The 19,389-nt window shown below is 45.0% G+C and overlaps 1 protein-coding gene across 6 annotated transcripts in view; it reads right to left on the bottom strand.

Moving 5' to 3' along the window:
• mtor (mechanistic target of rapamycin kinase) overlaps nt 1-19,389 on the bottom strand; it is a 137,891-nt gene that overhangs the window by 34,361 nt on the left and 84,141 nt on the right. For 4 of the 6 annotated variants that reach the window (XM_080762886.1, XM_080762883.1, XM_080762884.1 and 1 more), the window contains exons 32-37: nt 16,280-16,380; nt 13,950-14,065; nt 8,120-8,197; nt 7,137-7,244; nt 3,322-3,447; nt 508-672 (exon numbers count right to left, since the gene is read on the bottom strand). In XM_080762886.1, the coding sequence (XP_080619012.1) occupies nt 508-672; nt 3,322-3,447; nt 7,137-7,244; nt 8,120-8,197; nt 13,950-14,065; nt 16,280-16,380 (694 nt within the window). The remainder of the gene's footprint in view (nt 1-507; nt 673-3,321; nt 3,448-7,136; nt 7,245-8,119; nt 8,198-13,949; nt 14,066-16,279; nt 16,381-19,389) is intronic. The other 2 variants (XM_080762887.1, XM_080762885.1) reach the window with 1 other exon arrangement.

The raw sequence follows: 19,389 nt of genomic DNA on the forward strand, positions 1-19,389 counted from the left end.
CGGCACCCGGAGGAAACCCTGAGGCGAAATGGACATAGTGGCCGAATTTGGTATTGGAACGCTGGCCCAAACACATGAACGCACTGGTCCGACTATTATTGCGCACGTTCATGATGACACGTGAACGCTGTTTCATACGTGAACGCGTGCAATGATAGTCAACGGCCAGCACGTTCATGTGTTTAGGCCCAATCCATCCCAGAATGCACTCTGTTCCTACCCTGAAGGAGGAGTGAAATCGCCTCATGCGCTTTTGAGCAACTTAATGCGTGGATGGGAGGAGAACTCGGGTGCCGTCTCTATTAATATATACTCTAAGCCCGCAAGGGTCGAAATGTTGTTAGCATCTTATTTATTACAGTAATACATGTTGGGAGCTCAGGATCGGTGCGCAGACTTCCTACCTTCTTATCTGTAGATTTTTTGTTCAGCACCCGTATAATCGTTTTTGAGATGTGCGTGCTTTTCCTTTTGGATTCTATTTCTCAGGAAAAGTTCAATACGAACCATGGGGACGGGACGGTCTCGGTCGGCTCCTACCGTGCGGGCACTCTTCCACATGTACTTCATGTAGGCGTAGGTGACATGGGGGTGCACGGTGGGCAACGGGTGGTCCAGCTGCTTGGACGGGTCCACTCCCAGCAGGAGCACCAGGGTTTTGTGGGCCAGCGCCTGGAGAGAAGGCAAATGACAAGACCGTCAGAAAAAGGAAAGGGAAATGTAGCTGATTTTGTTCATAAGGGGGAAAAACCTATGCACACACGCCATTTTGGAAAGAACTTGGGCCCCTTCCCTACTTCCTTCACAGGTGTTAACCACTGATACTAATGAAGGCTCTGTTCCATTCTGGTCAAACAGAGTCAGGGTGCTGCTATTGTGCGTGTTGGAAAAACAATCTGCTACACCAGTGGGTCTCAAAGTGTTCTTGAGTGGGTTCCAAATGGGACCCGTATGGGTGTGTAACTCTGAGAGTGTACACATGGAAGCAAATGGACCTGTAAGAGTCCGTTTGGTTCCATTTGTACACTCTCAAGAGTTACGGGGGTCCTTGAAATTGAAAAGTTGGAGAACCACTGCACACTAAATGGAACAGAACCTTAATTAGTATCATAGGTAACACCTGTGAAGTAGGAAGAGTTATTCTGTGTGTTTATAGAGTTATTCTGTGTGTGTACAGTATAGCCCATTGGATCTCTAGATCCACATGGGAAACGAGGTGGCTCCAATGTGGATCTCAGACTTTGGACATGTGATAGAAAACGTCAGAAAACCTCTCTCATGTTATGTGAAGTGTGGCTACAAATGTGGCCCAGGTTTCACTGCGACGAGAGGCCCTTTGACTTCCATTATACAATTGAAGTTAAACATTTCAAAATGTTTTATGTGAAAAGATAAAGTGCACAGCAATGTGGCACTAAGCGGTCCAGCAGATTGCGAGATTAGCAGTATGTGCGCACGCACACACGCACATACATACAGACAGACAGACACTCTTAGAGATGGCTAGACATTGTCTGTACATTGTGTTTGATGTCATCTGGTCTGGTATATACTTTGGTATTTCACACATAAAAAGACAAGGACATAGGTCATAGGGTATTCCCCCCCACACTATATATCTCCTCACTTCAGAACAATGGGATTTAGGTTTTAAAACGTGTAGATTCCCGTTAATTTATTCAAGAAATGCTAAATAACTTGGACCATCTTAAGTGTGTGTGTGTGTGTGTGTGTGTGTGTGTGTGTGTGTGTGTGTGTGTGTGTGTGCGTGTGCATGTGTGCATGTGTGTGTGTGTGTGTGCACTTGCGTGCGTGTCAAGGTTATTATAGTTGTAGTTGTAGTTATAGGTGATGTGGGGTGGCTGGTAAAGCCAAGCCTCAGACCTCCACAGTGGACGGGTGTTATCAAGGTGATGTGGGGTGGCTGGTAAAGCCAAGCCTCAGACCTCCACAGTGGACGGGTGTTATCAAGGTGATGTGGGGTGGCTGGTAAAGCCAAGCCTCAGACCTCCACAGTGGACGGGTGTTATCAAGGTGATGTGGGGTGGCTGGTAAAGCCAAGCCTCAGACCTCCACAGTGGACGGGTGTTATCAAGGTGATGTGGGGTGGCTGGTAAAGCCAAGCCTCAGACCTCCACAGTGGACGGGTGTTATCAAGGTGATGTGGGGTGGCTGGTAAAGCCAAGCCTCAGAACTCCACAGTGGACGGGTGTTATCAAGGTGATGTGGGGTGGCTGGTAAAGCCAAGCCTCAGACCTCCACAGTGGACGGGTGTTATCAAGGTGATGTGGGGTGGCTGGTAAAGCCAAGCCTTGGACGGTCTTATCAAACAGAGAAGTCATTCATCCACCCGTGCCTTCCTTCGTGTTTCCCAAGCAGCCGACGGCTCCAATCGGCCAATCACTGTTCTTTTCTCACTGACATCATGCTGGATGTGACTGCGGTGATTGCCAATGTGTGTGTGTGTACTGTGGCGCGGCATGCGTGCACTCGAGTGTAAGCCTGCAAAAGGGCCTGTCTGCAATCTCGTATAATCAGTTAGAAAAACAGCATGGTTGTAGAGGAATTATTGTGGCACTTTTACTGGGCACATAAGGGATAGTGTTTCCAAACAGCATGATTGGGACGGCCTGCGCTGCTTTCATCAGTAAAATTCAACAAACCGCCTGAAATTAAGTTACGTTTCACGGCTAGGGTTCACTGCTGTGCCCAGCCCCTGGGCAAGGACTAATTTCCCCTTTTTCTCGCTTTCGTTTGACAAGTGAGAGTTAATCATCTTTGACTGCATCTGAACAATGCATGAAATTATGCTCGGTCTGGGGCTGGCACAGGAGCCTCGGAGCTATAACTATAATACGTCCCATTAAATCATGTTACAAAGCAGTCAAACACCATTTAAACCTGAATTACAGCACTATGAGTACATTTTGTTCAGCGTTTAAGATATCACACAGAAGGTTATCTTTTATTTAAAAACAAAAAGGAAAGAAAACACTTTGCCCTTAGCCAATACATTATTCGTACAATTCTAATCATAAATTCAACCCATTGAGCATGAATCCCATATTAGCCAGACGATTAAACTCTGATGTAAAAGAGTCAGTTGTATGCGTTGGGCTTATTCCAGTTCTGTCTCTCATAATGCAACTGCTTGACCCAGGGATTAAGCAACAGAGACCCCCAAATAGCCATAGTCTCTGTATGTGGCCTCCTGTTGCGAAAAGTGTTAAATCATGTGATACAGTAGTAAACATGGTCTCAGTACCCATATTAAGTAGGGGGACGAGGCTTGTTTAATGTGTATGTGTAGCGAGTACTGACCAAACGGCCACTCTTTCCACAGAGACTGGCGTACTTGAGCCAGGTCCTCATGTCTTCATGGGGGTTGATGACCAGGGAGCGCACCATCAGAATCCTTTGCCAGTCCTCCACAATGCGCTGGCAACCCTACAGAGCAGAGCAGAGCAAACACACACACACACACACACACACACACACACACACACACACACACACACACACACACACACACACACACACACAGTTAAAGCAACAATCCAGCACTTATTTAAATTACTGTAGTATACCACTTTTGTCTACACCGAAGAATCTTTGATTGCCAAAAATAGCCAATCTACAAGCTCACAATCCAGACCCTGGTGTTAGAACACCTGCAGGTTGACAATTAGTACTGCCTGAAGTTCATAAGCACAGTGTCTCCCCTGGCTGAGCAGCGACTGCCTCTTGGATGGGCAGCAGAAACTCTCAAGCCAAAGAGCTATAGCTGTGTTTGAAGCCCTGGTCGGAGGAGGACATTTTATTTATTTTATTTTATTGCGGCTAGCTGTTAGCATTAATCCCAGTTCCAGGTGCCACTATACACGTTCACTTTAAAAGTCGGAGTCGCTACACACACTCTAGTATCATTGGAACAAGCACACACTGTTTATCTTTCGTCAGAAGCTTTTACATGGCGGGAGCGTCGCCATACAAACTGCTTTCAACTGCTTTACACAGTGATTATATTTTCAATCCCTTAGCTGGAGCGGTGGGGCGTTGCCATAGCAACCGGACCAATGTTAAAATCTTCTGTGGGACTGAACCAATATATAGACGGTAGTGTTGAGCGGGCCGGATTTTTTGCATAACCCGCCCCGCCACAGGAGCCAGCCCGCACACCCAAAATAGCCGCTCTACCATCTCACAACGCGTCGCCTGCGACGCGTTGTGAGCGGCCCACGCATCACTAATAGACGGAGTATACATTGGGGTCCGTATATATAAACGGACCTGGGATATGACGCCCCCTTGCGTCGGGGTACGTATATATACGGACATGGGTAAGAAAGAAATAATGGCAAATACATGATTACATTTTGATCACATCCTCACAACAAAACATTAGGTTACAAAAATCAACCGAACTGAATAGTGAATATGCATTTTTATTCGGTTGAATAGTTTCGGTGGCCGAATTCGGTGCATAACTATCTGAGAGTGTATAAAATGGAACCATTTTGTACAATTTCAGAGTTAATGGAGGATGGATTTGGACTGAATAACAACACCACACACGTGAGAGGATGATATGTGTGTGTGTCTTTGTGTGAAGGGGTCAGGGCCAAAGATGTCCAGCAGGGTCCTAGGGGACCTACATGGTTAACAAGGCTGCTTTTCTCTCTCGCTCGCACACGTGTGTAAAAAACCCACTCACGTGTGAAACACGGCAATGTGCACGTTAAGCGATGATGGCACAGCGTTCATAATGCGATGGCATAATTCCAGTCTTTTGAGGAAACAGAGAACGAGTGTGTGTGTGTGTGTGTGTGACAGACAGAGAGAGAGCAGGGGCTGAAGAGGGCTGTGGTGACTCCCTGACAGATGTGTGAGGTTAGCCACCAATAAATCACTTTGAGAGGAGAGAGAGGATGGGGGGGGAGGGGATCAGTGGTGGAAGTACTCAGATTACTCTGAGTACTCTGTTACAAGTAAAAGGCCTGTATTTATCATTTGACCTTGCAAAAGTATTGGCATCAAAATATACTTTCAGTATCAAAGTAAAAGAACAATGTGGATCCACATGAGCCAAGAGTCATGATGTGAGGTATTGTGAGCTTATAGATCAGCAATTTTTGAATAGCCAACATATAAAATAGGTCTTAATAGAAGTTAAGTATAAAAGAAAATCGAAATGCTCCAGTAAAGCAGAAGTACCTAAAACAAAAAGTACAGTACTTGAGTAAATGTACAGTACTTTCACCACTGGAGGGGGTTGACCTGTCATGCCGCGCTGCCCGTCTCTGGTGCTGCAATTATGGACCCTGTGTGTGTGTGTGTGTGTGTGTGTGTGTGTGTGTGTGTGACTGTGTTTGTTCAGGGAGAGCCCCCCCCCCCCAATACCCTCCTCCACGTCCTCAAACACTAACTTCATCTTTTTTATGAACGGAAAACGTCACTATGATCAAGGAGGCCTCATTTTACCACGCTGGGACATGTGCTGTGCTGTGTGTGTGTGCGTGCGCGTGTTGCCGACCTATGTACCCCTCCGGGGAGACTTTGAAGAGAATGGAAAAACCACCTTGTTTGGCTGTTGTCACGGCAACAGGTGGAGTTAAAGGGAGTTGTTGGCGGTCAGGTACATCAACAGCGAATAAACCAGTGTGAAGCCCATGGAATGAAGTCGCTGAAGGCTGATTTTTTTTTGTGTTCAAATATGTTTACATTAGCATTATTATTTTTTTAATGCCAAAATTACAGCGACAAAAATGAAATACGACGATTCAGAACAGCCCACAGAAGGATATTCTTGTCAGGGTGAAAAGAGCATTTATTGTAGATAGTCAATCATGTGGTAGAAACCCTGTCCAAAAATGACATAAAAGCCTGGCGTCCGTGTTTTGGGCATCTACAAACCAATCTACAGTACAAGCCAGGCTTATTTTTTCACCCCGTGCCACCTCTATATGGGCAAGTATACAATATGGCTGAAGTGGTAAAATGTGTGTATGTCTGTCCACGCTGCCTGACAAGGTCAGGCCAACACTGGGCAGATATCATCTCTGTTGGGTGGACTGGTACTGGTTCTTTTCAGGATTCTAATTCAAAAGCATCACATTTGCAAGCTTGAAGCTTTTGTGTGACATTGTAGAATGATCAAATTGGGCATACATTTACCAAAAAGAATAAAACACAAAAAGTTTAAATATGGAGTTAATTATGAGGTATCTTATAGTGATACGTCCTACGAAGGGATTATGGAACCCGTCATTTTAAACAGAGCAGGGTTCCAGGACACCACGCTGTCATGCAGAAACCATCGACACATTTGCAGATCAAAGAGCCACACGCACGTCGCTGTACCCATTTACACGTTACTTCCCACACCGTGCACAGACAAGACGGTAGCCGCTTGAGCGAGCCGCGCTGTGATTCGGTTATAATAGCAGCTGTAAAAATAACCCCTTTGAAATCTATCTCAAAGCGCGGTTTCATATCTTGGACGCGTATTAGGGATTTTGTGTTGAGTTAGTGACATTCTTCCAACGATTTGTGGGTCTTCTGCATTATTTTGACAGCGTTTTATCAGGTATGACTGTAATTGCCATAATGGCAGTAATCGCAATCCATCTGAAAGGAAGCAACATGTGCTGGATGGGCTTTGGACTGTGCGTTATGCAAACGTGACACATGAAAACGTGATGTTCCAGAGTTTTAAATCTGCCTTCTGCCACTTCCTATGAACAGGGGAAAGTAACTACGCGATGGATTGTCTACAGAGAGTTCTGTGTCTTTCATGTTAACATGTGTGTGTGTGTGTGTGTGTGTGTGTGTGTACTTATACTGTATATGGCGTGACAAGAGTGTCCTACACTGATGATGCTGGATTGACGTCTGTCCATGTGTCTAACTGTCTATCTGTCAAACTCCACTGTGAACTGTCTGTTCACGTCTGTCAAAAGCAAAAGAGGTCTTTCAGCATGCCACCTTTGGAGTGCGTTGTTCAGCCACACAAGGCCACAATTTCTGTGCACACGCAGAGATATAGTACACAGACACGCGTGTGTCTGTGCGACACGCGTGTGTCTGTGCGACACGCGTGTGTCTGTGCGACACGCGTGCCGGGCCGGCACACATACCTGGAGTCTCTCCCACCACGTTTGGCGAATGATGTCCCTTCGCTCTGGCACTAGCTTGTACTGGATTACCTCCTCCAGCTCGGATAGCATCTGGCACGATACCATGGCCTGGGAAAATCACACGCACACGCACACACACACACACACACACACACACACACACACACACACACACACACACACACACACACACACACACACACACACACACACACACAGACACACACACACACACACACACACACACACACACACACACACACACACACACACACACACACACACACACACACACACACACACACACACACACACACACTAAATTGGGCAGTATATATATTATCAAAGACCTCGTGTTGGAGTATAACCTTTCAACAGTCCAAATGGGACTGTTAATTTCATTGCTCCGTGAGGCGCTGTTCTCAGAATTTATATGGAATCCTTGAGGCCGACATGGTGTTGCTCTGGTACATCTGGTAAATCGTGGTGTGCACAAAATGTGTACATATGACCTTCATGTGTCAAAACCCATGGCCTGTGCCCCATCTGGAACCGTGTGGGGTTCTGTACATTGACCATTCACAGTCTAAATGTCTGCCGTCTGCTTGTGGTGGATTTGCGATGTCAGAAGTCTGTGCTAGTGTTCTAAAGTCCAAATGTGCACCGAAAATAACATGCCGTGACACGTTGTGAGCCGGGCTGTTTCTGGCATACGACAGCGTACCGTGCATGAAAGTATAAATCAGGTTTAATGTGTGTGGTTGATTTGCAATATCTGGCGTCTTTGAACATCCGAATTCTGCGATTCACCGCGTAATGATAATTTAGTTTTTTTGGACCCAGGCCCTCCATACAGGACTGTGGAGAATGAGCTGGTTGACTGATGTATGGAGCTTAATCCAGTGTGTGTGTGTGTGTGTGTGTGTGTGTGTGTGTGTGTGTGGTCTTAGAAGAGGGGATGTGGGGGGGCTGTGGGTTCTTACTCCATAAGCTCGACTGTAGCTCTCTCCAGCCATGGCCGTCAGCTCGGCATCCAACAGGTCCCTGGCTTTGTCGATGCACTGCGAGAGAAGAAAAACAAGGGGTCAGACATTTCACCCGCTAATATTTTTCTGCTGAAATAATTTTTAATTTCCTAGTCCAGGTTAATATCCTGACATTAAGCAACACTCCGTGGTCCAACTACTGGGGAGAAATTAAGCCAACTCTTTCCGTGAAATATTAATTTAATAACCACACCGACCCAAACAGTGAGGCACACACAGTCAGTGTGAACTTAAAATACCCACCTCCCCAACATAGTGTTCTCCGTTTGGTTAAAATGTTCTTGAAGCTTACCATTGACAAATCTGGAAGTTTCTTGTACACTGCTTCAATACACTGCTGCATCACAAAGCATTGATAAAGAGATTTAAAATCCTGCAACCACACTTTCTGACATGAACAATAAAGACATCAGACATTTAGCACTCACAAAAGCTAATTATACTGATCAGCCCCTACTACATCTTTAAGAAGATACAGAACTTTGAAATGGAAAAAGGTTTTAGTAGCTGTTGTGTCCCTTTAACCACACTAAACAATCATCATCTTTTTTCGACCGCGGTCGAGATCATGGATTCCACAATGCTACGCCAGACTTCCCGGTCCTTCATTGCCACCCCCAGTTCAACAAACTGCCTCGCTGATATGATGGTTCTGTTCATACCGGGAACTTCATGTCTTGTCTTTAATTGTTAATTATGTTGTTTCGTGCTACATATTCATGTGTTCTTTCTGTTGAAACAGACTTTGAAGGTGAATATCCCTCAGGCGACAATAAAGACTATTATTATTTATTTGGTTTTCAGATGGATCATTCACACAAAACGGAGTTGACACAGGGGGGGGGGGCGCGCAAACGGATGGGGCACGATGTCACAAACCCACTCGCCAATCAAAGCCTCATCAAAGACATGCGTTCTGATAAGCATGCATTATGTCCTCATTTGATTGGACAACAGGCCAGCGTGGGACATTGCTGAAGCCGTGTGTGTCTGTGTGTGTGCATGTGCACGCACGGACGCAACACATGTTGCTGTCAGAGCATTTTCTTTTATATTCAGAGTTGAAGAGTCATGCAGAGAGAAGAGTCACACTGGTACCATTTGTTTTGCATTGTAACCGTTTCAGATACTCGATACTCGACAGAGAATCAATAGGTAGTATATTGAAAACAAAAATATTATAAAGGTGACTCCAGACCGAGGAAACTTGTCCAGACCAGTCAAAGACTACTTAAAACTCTCATATTGCAACAGACTAGCATTTTTTATCTGCACAAAGACAGTCTGCTGACGAAAGATTATTTTCCACCATGCAAATTGCAGAAAGCGCTGGTTTGCAGGTCTGCTTATTATAAGCAACTTTGGGCTAGTTGTCCTGTAACATAGCTTAATATTCATAGTTGCCCGTTGCGTATTTCTGAAGTGTAGTTGCTTATTTGGGCTTGCTTTAGTGATTCATTTAAAAATAGCTGATGTAATAGGGCACAAGTAGTGAAACTGGTTGCTTCTTTTGGATTTGTTTTCAAAGACCTGGTCGCTTGTTTCACTCACAGAATCTGGCAACACAGCGCTTCACACCAAAACAAACAAAGATAGCATTATTTTCGCTAGTCTTGCTTTGGAGTTGATTTGGAGACTGGAGTTGATTGATTGGTATTATATATATTAATTGAGAGTTGATATTGAGAATATGATATCTAGTTCACACACTACACCAGTAGTCAGCCCTGAAACATGACAAGCAGACTAGAAGTCCACTCTACAGTGGAGCATTTACAGGGGGGTAAATGCTCACAACATCGAGCTCCCGACATCGGCAACCGACCGGACATGTTCGGTTCTTCATCAACGGGTTCCGACGCGTCGATAAGGCGCTAGGGACGGCAAGCGACGGGAGCTTCTTGTCGGGGAGTCTCGGTCCAGTGTGGACAGGCCTTAACAATATTAGCCCTCATTGATGCGTACATAGAAGTCAGTAACCTATAGTGGTTAATCTAACATCATACTGTATATACACTCCACTACAGCACTGGACTGACAGCCTCAAGTTTATTATTCCTTCATCCCCGCTTCTAAAGTTTCTATACAGACGCACACTGCTTATTATTCTATGATTAATGTTTGCCCAGAAGCACAACCTATTCTATCATTGCCTACATTACATAACCTAATGGCTAGGTTACTAGGTTACTATTTACATTGCAATTCAAGTATATTGTAAAAATTTAATTATATTAATTACATTATATATTAAAATGTATATAACACGTGTACTATGTGTCACTCCCTGACTCTTTCCCCTGTTCCTGTCAAGTCTGTCAATCAATAAAGGCAGAGAACACAAACACAAAACTATGTTAAAGAATTAAATACACATATTGAGCCCTGATGTGTTAAAGTATGTTACATATTGCCTCTTGCCAGCAGCCATAGTGATACAGGTGTTTGTGTTTGAGTGCAGGGGCATGGAGAGTCTAGCTGTGTCATATTGGTGTATTAATGAGCATATAATCAATAGGTCCAGCAATGCTACATGAGGGCAAAGACAGAGCAGAGCATAAGGGTCGAGAAAAATACTGTATTCCTCTGTACATTATTGAACAGAGGAATTAAACCACATTATGATACTGTGGAATGGGTCTTTAATGCACACCTCCTAAATATCCTTTGATGAACTCAAAGTATTCATTTTATACATGACACTGACAATAATACAATGCTAAAGACTGTTATATGGACTTCATAAGCATCTGCGCCTGTAATCTGTGTGACCAGACCTCAGTAGCACTCACAGGCTCTCCAAGCAAAATGTGGCACTTCCTCAGCAGTGGAAAAGAGTACGTGAACTCCAAACCGCATAGCGCGCCCGTCCCCCACGCCAAACCGCCTCAGCTGCGCCAACCGCAGCCACCTCCTCAGCCGCATCAGGAGCGACCGGGCTCGAGCTGAGGTGTCTGGGCGCAGAGACAAACCCTTTGATCGAGGCTTGTATAGCGCCGGGAGTAAATGGTTTTGATGTGAGGCTGAGTGCCAGCTGTTTTATGAGGGAGAGGCAAACGGAACAGCCGAGGACAGCGGCGAGAGAGAGAGAGAGTTACGCAACGGAGGGCGAGGAAGTTATGCGCATTATCATGCCAGGCTGTCCTTGCGTATTTCTTTTGGGGCACATTTAAAAGGCATCCATAGAGGCGGGGCCAGGGTAGGGACTAGGGAGGGGGTTACAGTAAGTAATTCAAAAACAAAAACGGGACTGGTTATTATAAGAAGACTGGTGGACAGATAGACACCGCACTGACCGCAGACAACGAAAAGCAGTGGGATGATGCTACCGAGGAAAGCCCCTTGACATGGTGTTGTGTGTGTGTGTGTGTGTGTGTGTGTGTGTGTGTGTGCGGAGGGGGGCTGTAATTGGGGACTGCTGTCGGTGGGCAGCAACACGCAGCTGTTTCAGCCTGCCTCCCAGCAATTACTTTCTTGCGGAGGGGAGGGGGGGAGGAGAGTGATGGCGTGCCAAAACACCTCGACAGACGCACACAACAAGGAGGGGGGTGGGGGGGTCGTCGGGAAGAGGTGACAATGAGGCTTGTTTCTTTTACAGCCCGGAGTCAGTTACAGCTCTGTTGACTTTAGGGATTACAGCTCCGGGGGCCTCGGGCTGCATAGAAATGTGCAGTCCAGACGACTCCTGATAAATGCAGTGTCTGTGGGGTCGTGCAGGCGTTCAGTGCCGAGCACAAACACATACTGTAGGAGAATACATCCCCGGTCCTCTTTACCTGTAGCCAGTGGTGGAAAGTAACTAAGTACATTTACTTAAGTACAATTTTTAAGGTATTTGTACAAGTACATTTACTTAAGTACAATTTTGTAAGTTACTAGTTACTTTTTAGATTGTATTACTAAATATGAATTTAAACACTTAATTTAATTAAGTAGATTCATTTTAATTAACCACTTAAGTTCTATATATATATATTTCGGCTATTTGAAAATAGTCGATCTACAAGCGACGCATTGTGAGCTTGTAGATCTGTTATTTTCAAAAGATTTGACATTTTTCATACATTTGAAGTGGGACATTCTGCACAATGTACTTTTACTTTTGGTACTTTAAGTACATTTTGATGCCGATACATTTGTAGTTTTTACTCCATATTATATTGCAGTATTGATACTTTTACTTCAGTAAAACCATTGAGTACTTTTTCCACCACAGCCTGTACTGTAGCACTTCCCATTGTCATTGTTAACAACGCTGCAGCATTACACTGTGCCGCCAAATGACTCCACGTTAACGGATGTGAAATAAAAACCAACTGAAAGGCCCAAAACATGAATGAAGACCTACTGTACTTGTCTTGTGCCAACCACTTTCAAGCTGGCATCCAGGCTTTGTCATTGTACTTAAAGATGCATTTTTTCTTTCCCAATTCTTTTATCCCACGATTTTGCAACCCATTTTTTATGTCAATTATCTAATGTAATCCTGGGCGCACACAGACTCTCTCTGCCAACCTGGGGAGAGTAACGGACTGACCCCCCAGTAACGGACTGACCCCCCAGGGGGGGGGGGGGGTTCTCCGATTGGAAGTAGCATGTGGAAGGAACACGCTGAACAAAAACAAAATTCCAAGGATTTCAACAAATAGCATACCAGATCTACAAGCTGACTGTGACGTAAGCACCTACAGTATGTTGTGTCTACACTAGATCGCCGGAACAGACCAATCAATGAGAGATTTACAACACAGGACTAGTGTGTTGCTATAACCTTCCAGACGGATGCTCGCTCTCAGTCCCAGAGCACACGTCCAGGTTGTCGGGAAGCAGGGGGAGGTTGTGAGGGGTGGCGGGGGGCACGAATTCGAAAGGACTTAAGCGTGAGGATTACCTACCTGATCCGCAAGACTAATCTGAGCTCATGTTTGACATTCAAGCATTCGGCCCCCTCCCTCGCTCTTTCTCTCCCCACATCTGCTTCTCATTCGCCTTCTCCTCCGCCCCCTGTGACCGGACCCCGCCGTCGGAAAAGAAACCTTAAATGACAACGGGGATGGAGCGGGCCCCACCTGGATGCCATTGTGATCACGGTGAAAGAGCTAACTGGGCGGATGAACCCAGTCTCGCTGGCATCCAGCCTGAACCGGTCCGTCTCCAGGGACTGTGAGCTCATCAAGCCTTCCTCAAGATGAGGAAAACACCACCCGCGACCACCACCACCCTTTGTTGATACTGGGCTGTGGAGGAGTGTGTGTGTGTGTGCGTGCGTGTGTGTGCACTGTGCACGTGAGGTAACAGGCTCTTTATGTGCCAGCAATAGGTGCATAGCGAAGATGATTTATGATGGAGGGTGTCATGTAAAATGTCCAAGTACCACAGTGTAGACTGCAGAGGGAAATAAATAAAAACTAGTAGGATTGTATTCATCTAAATGAAAGCTCTTATTCGGGAGGGAGAGGGAGTGAGCTTGATTATGTCTGGACCAGCGACAAGACTGTTACTTTCTTTTCTTTTCCCGTTTAAAATAATTTCATCACCGTGTTCTTTTCCACACCGTTTTTAATGGCCACGGTGTAAACTTTTCACACCTTCGTAATAAAGTGTAATGCGGCTGGCAGGAGTACGGGAGGCTGGTCGAGAGATCCCATATGGCCACGTCTTTATGGGATGTTTTATAAAAATACATACGCCTCTAATGTACACATACTTTAAAACAAGGCAGACGGTTGGTGGTGCGTGGGGGCGGAGGGACGGCGCTGTCACTCACCTGCTGGGCCAATGAGAAGAGGTCCTGATGCAGCGCCAGCACCGCCCGGTAGAAGGCGCCGTCGTGCGTGTCCCTGGGGATCATGCAGGTGTACTCCTCCATGCTGTCCCAGTGTCCTGGAGGAACACCAAACTCAACTCAGTACTCAACTCAACTCATGTACTCCTCCATGCTGTCCCAGTGTCCTGGAGGAACACCAAACACATCTAATACCGCCACAATACGTGGTTGTGTGCTGTGTCGTGCATGGAAAACAGCAAGCTCACAATGCGGCGCAGCACGCCGCCTTGTGAGCTTGTAAATCTGCTATTTTTGGTGTGCGACACTGGCGCGTAACAAATCCCAACCTTAATTCTTTCTCTGCTAGGTACGTAGCAGAGAAACATATATACGTATATACAATATATATACATACATTGTATATACGTATATATGTTAAGTTTCATCTTCTTCCTGCTCCTTTTCCCAGCTATGGGACATTATCCGCTAGGGACGAACATATTCGTACCCGCTCGAATACTTGATCCGGTTGCTATGCAACGCCTCCATCACCACCAGCTATGGGACGTTACAACTCCTCTCCATTTACGTCGTTTCAAAGCAGGATTTTCAAAGCTCCACAACTCGGAATCTACGAGCACTGTCCATGGCGATCGTCAGCCATCCAAAGTTCCACAGGTGGCCACAGGTAAACAGTGTGCGCTAATGCTAATGATAGCCAATGGTTACAGTGAGTGTGTGCATGGGAGGAAACTGATTATCTTAAAGTGGACGCAGCTTAACTACATTTATGCTACCAGCTAGCGGCACAGAAATAATTATTAATGATGCTTTTCAACTGTATGGTACCAAGCTCGAAATCAACACTACTCGCCTGTTTTTGTTTTCCATCAGGCAAAGGTTGTACTGTAGATACAACCTGGTACTGTATGTTTTAGGGATAACCTCTGTGGAGGTTCCATGCGAGCTGAGGTGATAGCAAAAGTTTTTATGGCGTGTTCGGTAGGAGGCGAATGGTCTAGAAATCGGTATGTGTGTCCGGGACTAATTTCACAAACTTCTGGCCAGATCAGTGCCAAATTTCTTGTGCAAGTACAGAACAAGTTACACAACACAATTTACAGTAGGCCTCAAGGTGATTAGTAGGCCTTCAGGTCAGGTGATGCTCTTATCCAGGCTGAAATGCAACAATTGAATACAGTAACCTTACTTTTCTTAGTATAACATCATTATGATACAATCGGATGACTGGGGACTCTGGGGAGTGTCAATACCTATTAAGGACAGGGTCAAGAGCTAAGCATATTATTACTTTGTTTTTGTTTTACCTTAAACTAGGATAGATTTGAGCGAGTGCCGAGGAAAATTTGGGGAAGCGGATTCAGGAGGGAGACGTCTTAACAATGGCAGTCTCTATTTCTTAAAGCCACATCAGAGCAAGCAAAGAATAAAAGAAAAGAAAACAGCCTTAATATTTAGTTTCCCTCTATAAGGACACCCTGGAGCACACTCTGGATGTATCGTGCAGTGTGTTTGGAGGTTTACAGTTCACGTTGTAGGGCCACGAAGCCGCAAGGCCACAGGGGGGTTGGATCTGCAGTAAAGTGTTGGCACACAAGGTTAGTTTGGATGGCGGCGGGCGGGCGTCTTTCTCCACCACTGCACGTTATGATATGTCGATGTTCTGAGTCAATGCCATTCCCATCTGGATATAAGGACTGGGCAGAGGTTGGGGTGTGGGGGATTCGTTTTCATTAGTGCTTTGGCTCCAGAGAGAGAGAGAGAGAGAGGACGTATTGAATGCCCTATGCAGACGTCCTACGCTTCAAAGTGCTACTACACAGTCGAACTGAGTGTTAATTTAACCCTGAGAGCATACAAAATTGACCTAGACATTTGCTTCATTCCCACTATTTGTTGTATTGCGTTTATTACGGTGTTTTATTGCCTTTATTTTATTGCTCATTTTATGCACAGTTTTATTGATGGTGCTATACTTTCCATGATTCTTCTGTTTCCTTTTGTAATTATTCCCAAGATTTCTTCCGATCAAGGCTTTTCTCTTGAGTTCTTCCTCACCCGACTGAGGGTCAAAGGACAGGGAGTTTTGGTTTGTGTCCTTTGTTAGAAGATGTGGGCCTGGAAAGACCCTTGAGACTGTAACAGTGATTAATGGCTGTACTAGACTTGACTCACGCTGTACTACTCACCGCTGCGGTCCTTTGTAGTGGTTAAAGTGTGCTGGTTTTCGATTTGTTCATCAATGAAACCAAAATGTGTCAGCTTAAATTGTGTGTTAAATCTCCCAAGACTTTGAGCTAGTACTGTACCTAGACCCCAGGCTGCGGCGGCAGCCATGCGCGCCATCTTGGCCTGAGTCTCCTCGCTGACCAGTGTCCACTCCTCGCAGCACTGCTGGTGCAGCTGGCCCCTGTGGGACAGACACACACACAAACACAGCATCCAGTTAATACACACTCTGCAGCGCGGCCTCCCTGACACACTGGCTCCCAAACAGTGGGTCGGGAAACATTTGTATGAGTCACGGACACATTTTTATGGGTCCCTTTATTTTTTGTTTCCTACATTTAGTTTTAAATTATTATTTCAAAACATTTTCCAAAAACATTCGCAAAAAAACTTTTTTTTCATGAATTAAAAACTAGATTCAAAGATTATTTTCAGTACTTTCATGAGTTTAATAAGTTGTGAGCATGTAGATCTGCTATTTTCATTACTTTGGGGCCCGGGCAAACGTCTAATTTGTCTTTTGGGTCTTGAGCTAAAAAGACAGGGAACCACTGCCCTAACGTGTGCAGAAAAACAACAGAGTGACGTAAGGACGGAGATCGTTTCCGTGTCAATCAAAGCAGAGGGCCTTTGAAGATCATTAAGGGGAGGAAATTAAGTTTTTCCATTTTGCAAAGCAGCCATTTGATCAGCTGGCTCCCGAGCTTGGCCCGGCCACATTGGCAGGGGATGAGAAGGACGGGTGACCGACAGCTAAACACCAGAGAGGCTACGCCTTGGCGAGAACCTGGTTTCTATTACATCGACCATTATCTATTCATTCATTCATTATTATAATTGTTTTATGGCTGCATGTTAAAGCTGTCCACCGGCCTGCACACAGCTCTGACCGCTGTCAAATATCCCAGTAAACGGTTTGATGTTCCCGTCGGGGTCATCTGACAAAATCTAATTCCACATTAACAACAATCAGCGCTGCATCTCGCTTGCACTCCGGGAGAAACATGTGGTTCACACCAAAGACGATGAACAGGGTTACTTATGAGAGAGATAGAGAGAGAGAGAGAGAGATATACATGCAGGTTTAGAAAGGTGAATCATTTCCCCAGCTGCCTGGCTACAGTATCGTATATTAGACGTACAAGAACAAAAGGCCCCAGTGCCCTGGCTCTGTGCGTGCCTTTACGTGGGCTAACACAGCAGGTCCAGAGGAAAAGAGCTGTGGCTATCATTTGATTCAGCGGAGCATTACTCAAATCTTTGGAATCTCACTTGAAATAATCCTAAAATAAATAAGGAGCGATTGAAGAGAAATATTACTGTGATTCTGTACATTGAAACGAGTGAACTCTAACACCTCATTCAGAATGTGGCCAAACAAAATGAAAGCTAATCTTTATAGTGGATTTCACTCTAGACTGGAACACCAACAGAAATCTGGATAAAAGGTTGAAATCTGCCCACTTTGTTTAAATTAAGCACATTAATCCTGCATGGTGTCCCTATTTTGGGCCAAAAATATTCAAGACTTTTGTTTCTGCAATTCTTTTAAATAGCAGAACTATAACCTCACAGCGCGTTGTTACGTTGAGCTTGCAGATTGGCTATTTTCCAATTGAAGTAGGGCATATGTGCTTAATCCTGCCAAACTGATCTTTCCAGATACATTTTTGTCTTTGGTTGATCAACTTGGATTAGCGAGACATTTTCATTTCTGCAACTCTCTTTGTTTAACTTAAATCTATGGTTCTATTTAGTTTGCCAACATCATTATATTCAGGTTTAATTGATGCAATGATTCAGTGACCAATGGGAAATTCAAACTCATTTTGACACAACAAAAATGATGCATAACAATAAGTTGATACTTTTTAAATATGAGAAATTGATCTATGGTAATCTGATTTGCCGTTTCCCCTCATGAAATTATTAATTATTGTAATTTTATAACACAAGATGTTTCCAATGTTCTGTCAGATGAATATCATGCAAAACTGAGAAGAGAGAGAAAAAACTTGAAAGCTTGAAATCTAATTAAAACAAGGTTTTAGTTAATTCGTTTTTTTAAATGTCTGCAACCATTTAGTATTCGAGTTTTCCTTCTTCACAACGGCAGCAGTGATTAATGGCTATACTTGACTTGGCTTGCAGTGACAGTGTACTTTGTGGTATTTGGTAGTATAATGCAGCAATTACCAAGACCCCTCTGGAGCGCACGTTTCAGTACTTTGTAGTGGTTAAATTGTGCTGGTTTTCGATTTGTTCATCAATGATACCAAAATGTGTTTCTCCTCTCCGATATCAGTGTATTTGTTTCTTTTCCCGGGTACCCGGTTTGATCCCCCTCCAGGCTTGATGTCATTGAGTAAGATAATGTCTACCCACTCCCTGGGTGCCCACTGCTTCTACTCTACAGTAAGATAATGTCTACCCACTCCCTGGGTGCCCACTGCTTCTACTCTACAGTAAGATAATGTCTACCCACTCCCTGGGTGCCCACTGCTTCTACTCTACAGTAAGATAATGTCTACCCACTCCCTGGGTGCCCACTGCTTCTACTCTACAGTAAGATAATGTCTACCCACTCCCTGGGTGCCCACTGCTTCTACTCTACAGTAAGATAATGTCTACCCACTCCCTGGGTGCCCACTGCTTCTACTCTACAGTAAGATAATGTCTACCCACTCCCTGGGTGCCCACTGCTTCTACTCTACAGTAAGATAATGTCTACCCACTCCCTGGGTGCCCACTGCTTCTACTGTACAGTAAGATAATGTCTACCCACTCCCTGGGTGCCCACTGCTTCTACTCTACAGTAAGATAATGTCTACCCACTCCCTGGGTGCCCACTGCTTCTACTCTACAGTAAGATAATGTCTACCCACTCCCTGGGTGCCCACTGCTTCTACTCTACAGTAAGATAATGTCTACCCACTCCCTGGGTGCCCACTGCTTCTACTGTACAGTAAGATAATGTCTACCCACTCCCTGGGTGCCCACTGCTTCTACTCTACAGTAAGATAATGTCTACCCACTCCCTGGGTGCCCACTGCTTCTACTCTACAGTAAGATAATGTCTACCCACTCCCTGGGTGCCCACTGCTTCTACTCTACAGTAAGATAATGTCTACCCACTCCCTGGGTGCCCACTGCTTCTACTCTACAGTAAGATAATGTCTACCCACTCCCT

The sequence above is a fragment of the Protomyctophum bolini genome (assembly GCF_963924005.1).
Source record: "Protomyctophum bolini genome assembly, chromosome: 5".
NCBI lineage: Eukaryota > Metazoa > Chordata > Actinopteri > Myctophiformes > Myctophidae > Protomyctophum > Protomyctophum bolini.